Source organism: Prosopis cineraria, unplaced genomic scaffold (genome assembly GCF_029017545.1).
Source record: "Prosopis cineraria cultivar Desert tree isolate PC_DT_omini unplaced genomic scaffold, ASM2901754v1 PC13, whole genome shotgun sequence".
Classification (NCBI taxonomy): Eukaryota; Viridiplantae; Streptophyta; class Magnoliopsida; order Fabales; family Fabaceae; genus Prosopis; species Prosopis cineraria.
In genome coordinates, this window is record NW_026555344.1 from 19,719,233 (window position 1) to 19,730,295 (window position 11,063).

The 11,063-nt window shown below is 32.6% G+C and overlaps 1 protein-coding gene across 16 annotated transcripts; it reads right to left on the reverse strand.

The window, feature by feature from the left end:
• Positions 1-1,970: 1,970 nt before the first annotated feature.
• On the reverse strand, positions 1,971-10,573 carry LOC129290641 (pentatricopeptide repeat-containing protein At1g56690, mitochondrial-like). 16 transcript variants are annotated; one of them, XR_008588481.1, is made up of 5 exons: positions 10,187-10,562; positions 6,533-9,138; positions 4,967-5,099; positions 4,667-4,731; positions 1,971-3,322 (listed from the first exon to the last, which is right to left on the reverse strand). XR_008588481.1 is itself a non-coding variant. In XM_054927468.1 (3 exons), exon 2 carries the CDS (start codon positions 8,683-8,685, stop codon positions 6,574-6,576), a length of 2,112 nt encoding a protein of 703 aa, XP_054783443.1. In that variant the 5' UTR covers positions 8,686-9,138; positions 10,187-10,562; the 3' UTR covers positions 1,971-3,322; positions 6,533-6,573. The 16 variants fall into 16 exon arrangements, 5 of the variants coding, with proteins under 5 accessions (XP_054783443.1, XP_054783446.1, XP_054783444.1 ...); XR_008588477.1 differs by lacking the exon at positions 4,967-5,099 and having other exon boundaries at positions 1,971-3,013; positions 3,083-3,322; positions 10,187-10,561; XR_008588476.1 differs by lacking the exon at positions 4,967-5,099 and having other exon boundaries at positions 1,971-2,254; positions 2,336-3,322; positions 10,187-10,561.
• Between the last annotated feature and the right edge of the window lie 490 nt (positions 10,574-11,063).

Here is an 11,063-nt window from a genome sequence, read left to right on the forward strand (position 1 = left end):
GACCACTCATGTTCCTATGCATGAATATCATTAAATTCAATCATAGCCTTTATGATCAGCTGATCAAAGATAACTTTTGACTAGGTCAAAATTCAGTGTTCATCATGTAGGAATCCATAATGATCTCAAGTCGAAGGGCTTAGTGATATAGTTACATATGAGATAAGCTTATGATTTGTATCATACAACTTTCTCATAGCGGGTCGGTCCAGTATCTTGTACTGTTTCAAATGCCTATGACTTTAATTTATATCTCTATAATTAATCAAAGTCATACTAGTCTTATTTCATCTATGATCCCTCATAGATGATTGACCAGGAACATTTAGGACAATTACTATAGTTTGTCTAAAGATACAGTTATCATAGTAAACATGCAACTAATATGATAACAAAAGAGAAATTCATTAAATAACAATGTGTATAATACAATGATTGGCCCTAGGGAACAATTTCCAACATCCACTGTATATGTATTTGTGTATGAGGTTTTATAACATGAGTGATTTATAAAATAATTTCTAAAAATCTTTTATTATGATATGAATATTTTAATATTTACAACTTAAATGATTTCAAAGTAATTAGATTAATGGTAGCGAAGTGTATGGTAATGTCAATGAGGGCATTACAGGGATGATGAAAAAATGCATAACAAAAATAAGGAAAAAAGAATTAATTTTGAAATATGAAATTGTCATGACTATCCTTATGCTTTCTTGAGATTTTTTCAATCATTTGTGATCATTTGATCATAAAAAATAGCCCATCCAAGGCTCCAATTTGGTGCAAGGGGGCTACCAACATCATCCAAGAGCTTCTCATGACCTAAAACACACAATAAACTTATTAAATAGTAAGTTGTGCACAAATAATTCTGTCTCATGAAGTAATCCAGCTTAGTTTTAAATTATGAAAATATGGTGAAGTGAATTAAAGTGATTAAATGGAAGATTAAGGGATGAATTTAGTTATAAGAAGTTTCATAAAAGTTCTTGATTATAAAAACTAAACCTAGTATACTTTTAAAGTTCATGAAAAGTACAATTAAAGTATAAAAAGTATGTACTTTAAAGGATGTTTTAGTGAATAATTCATATTCTAAAAAATAATATTTCACTTGTGATTTTATTTTATATAATATAATGATGGCTATTTTTATATTATTAAAAATGAAAAATACAACTTACCCAAAAGTCATTAAAAACTTTGAACTAATCGAGATAATAATTTTAAATTAGTAGTCTAATTGTGATTGAATTGAAATCAACTTAATCATAATTAAAAAATATAATTTAATTAAAATATATAAAATATTTATATATGACAATGATAAGAGTAATATTAAAATAGGTAAGACATTAATTTATAAATAAAAGAAACATTCATGAATAAATTATATATAATACAACAAAACAATAACAAAAATACTTAAGTACAAAGTTGATAAGTTCTTATTTTTTATTTTATTCTTTTAAAGTTAAAATAATATTTTATACTTAACAAAATTATTAAAAATTAAAATTAGTTCAAAAAATAAAAAATTATTTTAAAAAAGTTTCAAGTATTCAAGTTGGCTCGAATAAACCCAAAGATGTTAAAACCGAGTTTGACTGTATATACTTTTTAAAAAGGATAAGATACTTGAAACTCGATTCTAATAAGCCCGACTTGAATTGAGTTTGACCAAAATAAGCTCAACTAACTCGAATTATCGGCTTTAGGCATACTCAAGAGAGAGAGTTAGAAAAGTTCTGACAGCCAAACACTTTAAAAGCCACGAAACACCATAGAAAAATGAAAACCAACATTCACAGAGAACAAATGTTGGGAGCACTAGCATTTCATTCATGTTAGAGAGCTATTTGTGTGAATATTAATAGAGAGAGCAAATTTACATTGTCAACTCCTAAAATCTAGACTTATGAAAAGAATGCACGTAAAACACGAAAAAAAAAAAAGATAACTCCTTGTTTTACTTTGACTTAAACAAATTCGTTCGGTTTACATCAAGATAAAAATTTTAATATTTCTAATCTTTCACTGTGTCTCCCTATCCAACAACCACAAATTTCAATGAAGCCTTCGAGGTGGGTACAGGGATAGCCTTTATAAGAGGAGGAAGTGTAGGTTGATCCTGGGAATATATGATAGATCAATTCCAAGGACATGTAATAAAATCCTTAGCCTCCTCAGGGGTCTTCCTTTTCTTGCTCTTCCCCTTTCCATTATTATTATTGGACGACTTTAAAAACTTGTCAATAGATTACAAACACAATATTAGTGCTCAATTTAGATAGAAAGTACAAAGATGATAAATGTTTAATTAATATACCTTTTTCTTCGGTTGTGAAACTCGTAATAGATAATTAGTCCAGGCTACGAAGTTGCTCAGTTCTTCTTATAAAATTTTTGCATCGGTGTAGGCACAAGCATGTCATAATTCGATTCGTGCACAACCAATAGCTAAACCTTTCCATGATCAATACTACTTACAATTTTGTCAACAACCTCCTTCACATGGGAATCCCAAATGTTTCCCTGATTTTCTGTTCAAGCCAAAACCAAAAGCTTGCCACAAGATTTAAAACCATTTGATCCTTACCCCTTTTCCTCTCCTTGTTCATAACGTATAATAACTACCAAAACAAAAAATATTTCAACCTATGTGCGCGTGCACGCTAACATTGAGAAATAAATATTACCTTAAACTCTTCACTACTACAAGTTAAATAAAAAAAAAAAAAAGTAGTCCACTAATCTAGGTTAATCACAAAACTCAGGAGTAAGGGAATTTTTGGGTGACCCCTACTTTGAAATTGCAACAAGTTGTCTCAGTTTTTTATAGTACAAATTTCTTTTGACTCTCATCGTGCTCAAATTCCAACTGCAAAATTAATTAGGTTAAGGAGTAAGGGAATTTTTGGGTGACCCCTACTTTGAAATTGCAACAAGTTGTCTCAGTTTTTTATAGTACAAATTTCTTTTGACTCTCATCGTGCTCAAATTCCAACTGCAAAATTAATTAGGTTAATATAACAAATTCGTTGATATATAAAGCTGTAATAAAAAAATATCTTACCAATGACATATTCCAGATTATGTCCTTTAGTGACTCGGTATCTTTGCCCAATTTGCCATATTGAAGGGCACATTAGCTTTAAGCATCACTCTAATATAGCTCACCAAATTGTTGAGTTAATGCATTAACCCTTATCATTCCACTTAGTATAAAGTTTTCCCTTGACCTTTTGACCTCGGTACCTCCTCCATCACTACCTAAGTCCCTCCTCAATTCTTCTGCCTCTTCACCTCAATCCACCTGTTGTTGGGAATCAGTAGTAGTGGTCAGAATAAGATCACTCTGAGAGTTACTATAAAGAATATGATTATTACTTCTTGAATTTTTTTTTTTTTTTATGAGCCATCCTAAATAACTTAAACTTATCAAAATAAGTTTTTTCCAACACATACCTCATGTAGTCATATTTAATTTAAAATCTCGCTACTTCCTCATGTTTAGCCAAGGTAAAATCACTTTTTAAAAAATAAAAAAAAAAATCTGAAACAAACTAGCCCTAAATAAGATTTTCTTCTTCAAGTTCAGGTTCACTTCATACATATCAACAATCAATAACTTTTATACAATTGACAGCATAAATAAGCAGTAAAAACAAGAATAAAATACTGATCACCATTTTATTATGCTTTCATTACACAAACCTCCCCTTCTATCTTGAAAACTCATACAAACCTCTCTTAAAATTAAAATATGTTACATAAATTTTCTTTATATATTTAAAATTCCATTTCTATTCATCCAACTATTAATTGATCATTAAGTTTGACTTTTAAAATTTAAATTTAACCAAAAAAAAACCCTCTATAACATGAAAATTATCTAAAATTCCATATTCACCCACACAAAAAACTTGTATACAACTAAAAAAATATAATAAATACATTTTGAAATTTTTATTATTGTCAAATTTATTAATTTTTATCATATTATAAAATTTTATTTTCCATTAAATTTATTGTAACAAATTTATTTGTGTATTAAAATTGCTAAAAACATACAAACACATTTTTGTTCATCACATAACATAAAATAATATAAGTTCAAGAGATTATGCAAATAATTTACATTTAAAATTTGTAAACATGCTTTTTACAATGAAATTATTTAACTGTCAATAAAATATAATTTAGGATATATTAGGGTAAGGGATAAATTAGTAAATAAAAATTTTTTTAATATAAATTTTGACAGATTTTAGAATATTCTTAACAGCGTTAAAAGATTAAACTAAGTATGTTTTCCAAATAGAAAGGAGGTCTCGGTATTTAAGAGCAAATAGAAGGGTTGTGAGAGTATTTTACTATAAAAACAATATCATGTTTATATCAGAAGAAATATAATATAAAAAAAAATATTATAGACTAAACACGTTCTTCAAGACCATGTATTTCTATTATGAAATATAATATAAAAAATCAAAATTCTACAGTCTACAATTCAAACTTCAGTCATGTGCTCCTCCAGCTGGCAGTAAAGAGTATTACATGGCGCCATCATAAACTACATTTCATCTACAATCTATCTATTTATATATATAGAACTACAAATTTAATCCCGTTTCAATTTGCCTTGTATAGAACATACCAAAATAGCTGCCCCAGCATTCATAGCTGTTCCATCAACACCTAAATCCTTCAAAATAAAGCAAGCTGAAAAGAACCAAATAAATCCTACATCTTGACATGCAAATCATATTCACATCCATTCAAAAGACTTGCAAGTTATAAAGATCAGCAAAGTGCTTGGGTAAGAAGATGAAAGTTTTCTAGTGAGGGGCTTGACATTTTTTGTGGAAGCAATAAAGGATAAAAGAACTGTTAAAAAATCAACATCCACCAATTATGAACTATTCCAAATAGGAAAAGAAGAGTTTTTGACATATACCATTCCAAAATCTGTACCACAACCATCAATCTTTGTCAATTTGTTTCAGGAAAGATTCATTTGCTAGCCAATTCACATAATTGAACTAATACTCAACCAATTTATGATATCCGCAACATTTTTCAATCAAATTCTGCATAACATTAGGAAAGAGAGTCTAATAAAGAAAATTTATATCAAATCCCCAAGACATTAAAAAGGAAAGAAATAAAAGAAAAAGGCAATGAATATGAGATCTTCACGGTAAATGTCATCCATAAACAAAATAGAACAGATAACAAATGTTAGAAATATTCTAATAATTCAAGACCAACAAATATGTAAACCAAAGGAAAATATATATATATATATATTCTAATCAATAATAAAACGCATCACATTGAAAAGGAAGGAAGAAAAGTAACTTAAGGCAATGTGAATGACATCCTAATGATAAAGATTGTCCAGAAATAAATCAGAACAGAAGACAAAAACCATAAGAAATCATTTAGAAAATATCAATGAAGATATCTATTTTAACATGGAAGAGGGGCAGACAAAATGTTTGATCTTCTACCCAAATATAAAATCCCGAAACAGTGAAAAGGATTACTGAATATTCAAGAAGGGGAAGATAAAGAAAAAAAATTTATTTAAAAAAAAAGATAAAAGAAAAGAAATATGATAGAAGCAAAGTAAAAGAAATTTTTAACTTTCCAACATTCAAAATTGATGTTCTAGATCCCCTTGTTTTTTCCAACACCCAGCAGTTGCCACTCAAAAAAAGACATGAAGTTCAGCCTCCACGTACTGCCAAGCATCACATGCATGCAAGGGAAAGGGAAGAAGCTTGGACATACCACACTATGATACAGAAGAAGAAAGGAGAAGATTCAAACATACCCACTGGACCAATAAACCCCCCTTTTCCAGCCGAAGAAGAAAGGGAGGTTTGATGCAAAATACTCCCATGGCAAAAGCACAACAGACAGCAGTGAGAAAGGAGGCATGATTTCCAACAGTCACACAATGAAGGTTGAGTTTGACGACCTTGGGGTTCTAGAAATTGTTTCCTTTCCTTCCCTAAATATTCTTATTCAAATTGATGACTTAAAGGAGGAAAAAAAAACAAACAAACTTAAAAGTGAATCGTTTATATCACCACTGATTTAGGAAACCTTTTGATGGAGCAGACAAAGACGAGAGAGAAAGCCTACGGCATAGAAAGAGAGGTGAAAGAAAATTGAGTGTATTTAAAATTTTGGAATTTCAAACAAATAAAGAAGGGAGAAATTAAAAAGGAATACTTTTATTTTAAATTTAGAAACTTAAAAAATGGAGGGAAAGAAAAAGAAAGCAACACACAACCTAAGATGAAGCCAACACTGTTCATAGAGCCAAAAATGTGCCAGGGTGGAATAAATTTTATAGATATATTGATATTGATTCACAATGGCATTTGCCACCTTTCGAATCAAGAACCTTGAAAATTGCTAATCCATTACCACCTCACAAACTAGAGGACATATTAATTTTAATGCAGAATAACAAGGACAATACCATAAGAGATTCCCATTGGATTCCTACCTATGCTTGGCCATATGCATTTCATTTCCAGTTTCCAGCAATCACCAATAGTCTTTGCAAGAACAATATCCATCCTTGAAGTGATGAAATCTATTAGTATCCCTCAGAACAATCTCCCGTCCAGTTACTTTTGCTATTAATTTGATTGCAGAATGGCAATCACCACAAACCCGTAAATTTTTCATTACCCTGATCGGCATCCCTTGGGGCACTTTTAAAAGTCCATATGCTATGGCCAATTTTTCACTATGATAACCTAAGCTATGAGTTTTCTCTTCTTCATCCACATCATGAAGCACAAAGCTACCATCTGGAGAGTAGCCAGCTTCCATTATCAATCCACCTAACCTTTCCAACAATCTCATTATAGAGTGCTGCTCAGGATGGCCTTTGCTATCTCCCCTAGTGAACATATGCACCTTCTTCTCCACCTCAATCCAACTACAGCCAGGCGATTTGCTCACATTCATAGATCTTATTTTTTTCCTTAGCATTTCAACATCACCCCATCTTCCTCTAGAGGCATAGAGATTTGAAAGCAAGATATTAGGCCCAGAATTTTTAGGTTCAAGCTGTGCTAGTTTCTCTGCTGCAACTTTAGCCACATCAAAATCCATATGGATTCTGCATGCACCTAGCAACGCACCCCAAATAATAGCATCAGCTTCCATTGGCATGCTTTGTATTAGCTTCATTGCTTCATTTACCTTGCCTGCTCTGCCAAGTAAATCAACCATGCAAGCATAATGTTCTATTCCTACCTCCACTTGATATTTGTTTTTCATTGTTTCAAAGAATTCAAGCCCTTGTTTCACCTTTCCACTGTAACTACAAGCTGAAAGAACTCCAACAAAGGTTACATTATCTGGTGAAACTCCAGAGGAACACATTTCATGGAAAACATTTAAAGCTTCTTGTCCCAGGCCATGCTGAGCATAACCTGTGATCATAGAGTTCCACATGACAACATCCTTAAAAGTGAACATTTTGAAGACCTGGTTTGCTTTCACAAGATCACCACATTTGACATACATTGTAATCAAAACCGAGGCAACATATAAATCATGATCAAATTGGGACTTGACCAACTGAGCATGAACCTCTCTACCATAATCAAGACAAGCAAGACTAGCACAAACAGAAAGAACACTAATCAAAGAAGGGAAGTTCAACCCAACCCCTTCTCTTTGCATCCGTATAAACATGTCAAGGGCTTCCAGCTCAAATCCTTTTCGCTCATAAACCTTAATTATGGCACTCCATGTTCCATCATCCCTCTCCTCCATTTGCTCGAAAACCTGTCTAGCTTTGGCCATCTCCCCACTAAGACCAAAACCCATGATCATTTCATTACAAGCAACAATTGACTTTAATGGCATATCATCAAAAAGCTCTGAAGCCTCTTCCATCCGCCCACAATGAGTGTAACCCATTAGCATCGCTGTCCAAGACACCACATTTTTCTCAGGCATCACTTCAAAGAGCTTCCTAGCAATGTCCACTTGCTGATTACGAGCATACCCTGAAATCATTGTTGTCCAAGTAATGATATTCCTTTTTGGCATTTCATCAAATAGCTGGCGAGCTTCAGCCAAACAGCCTTGCTCACAATATCCTCCAATCATATTAGTCCTGGCCACAACATCTTTCACAGGCATGGCATCAAATAGCTTGCATGCATCCTCAAGTCGACCTTCTTGTAGAAGTCCACCCAACATTACTGTCCATGACACCACATTCTTTTCAGGCATTTTCCAGAAAAGTGATTCTGCCTCTGCAATCATACCCTGTTGCACATAGCCCCTAACCATTGCAGTCCACGAAACAACATTTCTCTCAGGCATCATATTAAATATTTTCCTTGCTTCATTAACCATCCCATTTTTTATGTATCCAGAAATCATACCATTCCAAGAAATTGTATTCCTCTCAGGCATCTTGTCAAATAGAAATTTGGCTTCATGAGGCTGATTGTTCTGTAAGTACCCAGAAATGATGGTATTCCAAGAAGCAATGCTTCTTTCACACATTTGATCAAACACCCTCCGAGCATTCTCAATTTGGCCAGTGCGGGAGTATCTTGCAATCAAGGAATTCAGTGAAATCGCTGCACCAGTGCAGTATAATCTGCAAGTGTCAAAGATCATGTGCATAGATGAACAACACAAGGTTGCTAGCACCAACTTCGTTGCTAATGAGTCATCAAATTCAGGTTTTAACTGGAAGAATTTGGCAGGATTATCCTTGTCAATACAGCAGAGCTGAAAGACACAATGCAGCTCCTGTCAAGCTAAGATTTTTTTTTTTTTTTTTTGGCAGTCAAGCTTAGGCTAAGAATCTGAAGAAGCTAAGGCTGTGAAGGAGGAAGCTAATTCCAAGTCACAAATAATGCTAGGAGGTCTATTGGTGTCATGACGGCAGTGCATCAAAACATTTGATATTCCTGCAGGCATAGAGTCAGATTCTCTCCATTAATATTGCCAGCCACTACACCTCCACTAGCCAAGAATGATAGTCTATTATAAAAACCACTTCTCCCAATTGCCCCACGCTCCCACTATCTTCAGTTCTTCAAGCAAACCAACCAAACACCTATGTTGAACCATCTAGACAAGTGTATAAAAAATGAAGAAAAAGTAATCATAATAACATATTATCTCAAGAGTAATAGCAGTGTAACAGAAATTTCTGTTTCAAATCAAGAACATTCAAGATAGGACCAAGTACATCATGCACTAAACCATCCAAGTAAGTCTAGCAAGTTTAAATAAAGACATCAGATTGAAAGATCACCAAGTAAAAAGACACTAACAACAACGTCAAAAAGTCCTAAATCAAAAGAAATAACAAGTGGTCATCAATCATAACACATTTGAACCTGCACATAAAAGGAAGCAATGCAAGGCAGTACTGAATAACAGTCCAGCAAGAAAATTCAATAAAACAAAGTCCTAGAAAAACTCCAAAAGCCCTAGATCTAATTCACCAAATCCAAGAAAGAAAACAAATATATATATATATATATATATATGCATAAACAAAATAAATCTAAGAAAAATGAAACAAGAGAGCCACCCACATAAATAAAGCTCCACTAAGCCTCAGTTCCCACTTAAATCCCACCATAAAAAGAATCACACTATCATGGAAATGAAATAAAACTGATGGTAACAAATTAGAAAGAACACCCTGACCAAGGGCTAACTTCCTCATCCAAAATGTAAACAGCTCAAATTTCAAAATGATATAACAGCGTCTCCGCGTGAGTCAATTTAAACCATCCTTTATCCTCCAAGTAAACCTTTCAAAGCAAAACATTCTTCTTCCAGCCTAGCCCCTAGCAGTAATCAACTTCACTTGAAAACTAATCATGAATCCTCAATTCAATCAAAACAACATATAGCTACTGCAAGATTCAACACTAGTTAGCAAATTATCCTCAATTTAAACCATAAGTAAGAACCAAACAGAATAGATTTTTTTCTCAAATTTTTCATTACCAGCTCAAAATAAATCAAATGCAAATCCAAAAAATCTTATTTCCAGCCTGATTTAGCATCCTAAGCCCACAGAACACAAAGCGTATTGCCCTAAATCAGCCATTCTAACTAAGAAGAGTTGCTTACTAAAACTTGAAGAGTCCAAGAGAAATACCTTAATCAGACGACACGGCCAGAGAAATCACGCTAGATTCAAGCAATTGAAAATAGTAACGCATACTAGCAATCGGAGACCGCAGAGAATAACCAGAGGGGAAAGAAGTGACGGCGAAAAAAGGAGGTGGGTCCTCTAGTTGAAGTTGACAGCAGTGAACCTCGGACGGAGAAGGAAAATGCGCTCGAGAAATCAAAAGGGACAGGAAAGAGAAGAACACGACAGCTTGAAGACACAAGGACAGGAGGTAAAGAGGAAGACTGAGTGGGAAAAACTGATGGCGAGGTGCCCCACGGCGATGGTGAAAACTGAAAGGGGCGGCGATGCATGTGCGCCAACCTTTTCGACCATGTTTGGATTAAAACATAGGTTAAAATCAACAAGGTTAGGGTTATGTTATCATCTGTACTTGGATTAGCTTGTTTGTGTCTCTTTTAATGCTTTGTTTTTCTTTTCTATTCAAAAAAATTAAATCAAATCAAATCGACAATGTTGGAAAACTAAAATTAAAAAAAAATATAATTTTAATATGATTTATATTTGAATAAATTTTTTTTAAGTCAATTAAATAAACTAAAATATATTTGAATGATTTAATTGAAAAGTCAATTAAGATCTATAATGACAAAAAAGACATGAATTTTACTCCCTCTATCTCAAATTATAAAAAAAAAATTAGAGAAATTTTGTTATCCCAAAATATAAAACAATTGAGACAAAGTTTCATAAATGATATTTTTTTTCAATATTATCTTTCAAGTGGAGAAAGAATTAAAATGATATTATAACTAATAATTAAATGTGTATGCACATTTTTGGAAGTTTGTAGTTTTGTATTGAAAAAGATAAGTTTATAAAGTATCATTATTGTGTTTTA

Excerpts from the sequence above, each read along its gene's own strand:
- LOC129290641 (XM_054927468.1), bottom strand. The coding sequence starts at position 8,685 with ATGCACATGATCTTTGACACTTGCAGATTATACTGCACTGGTGCAGCG.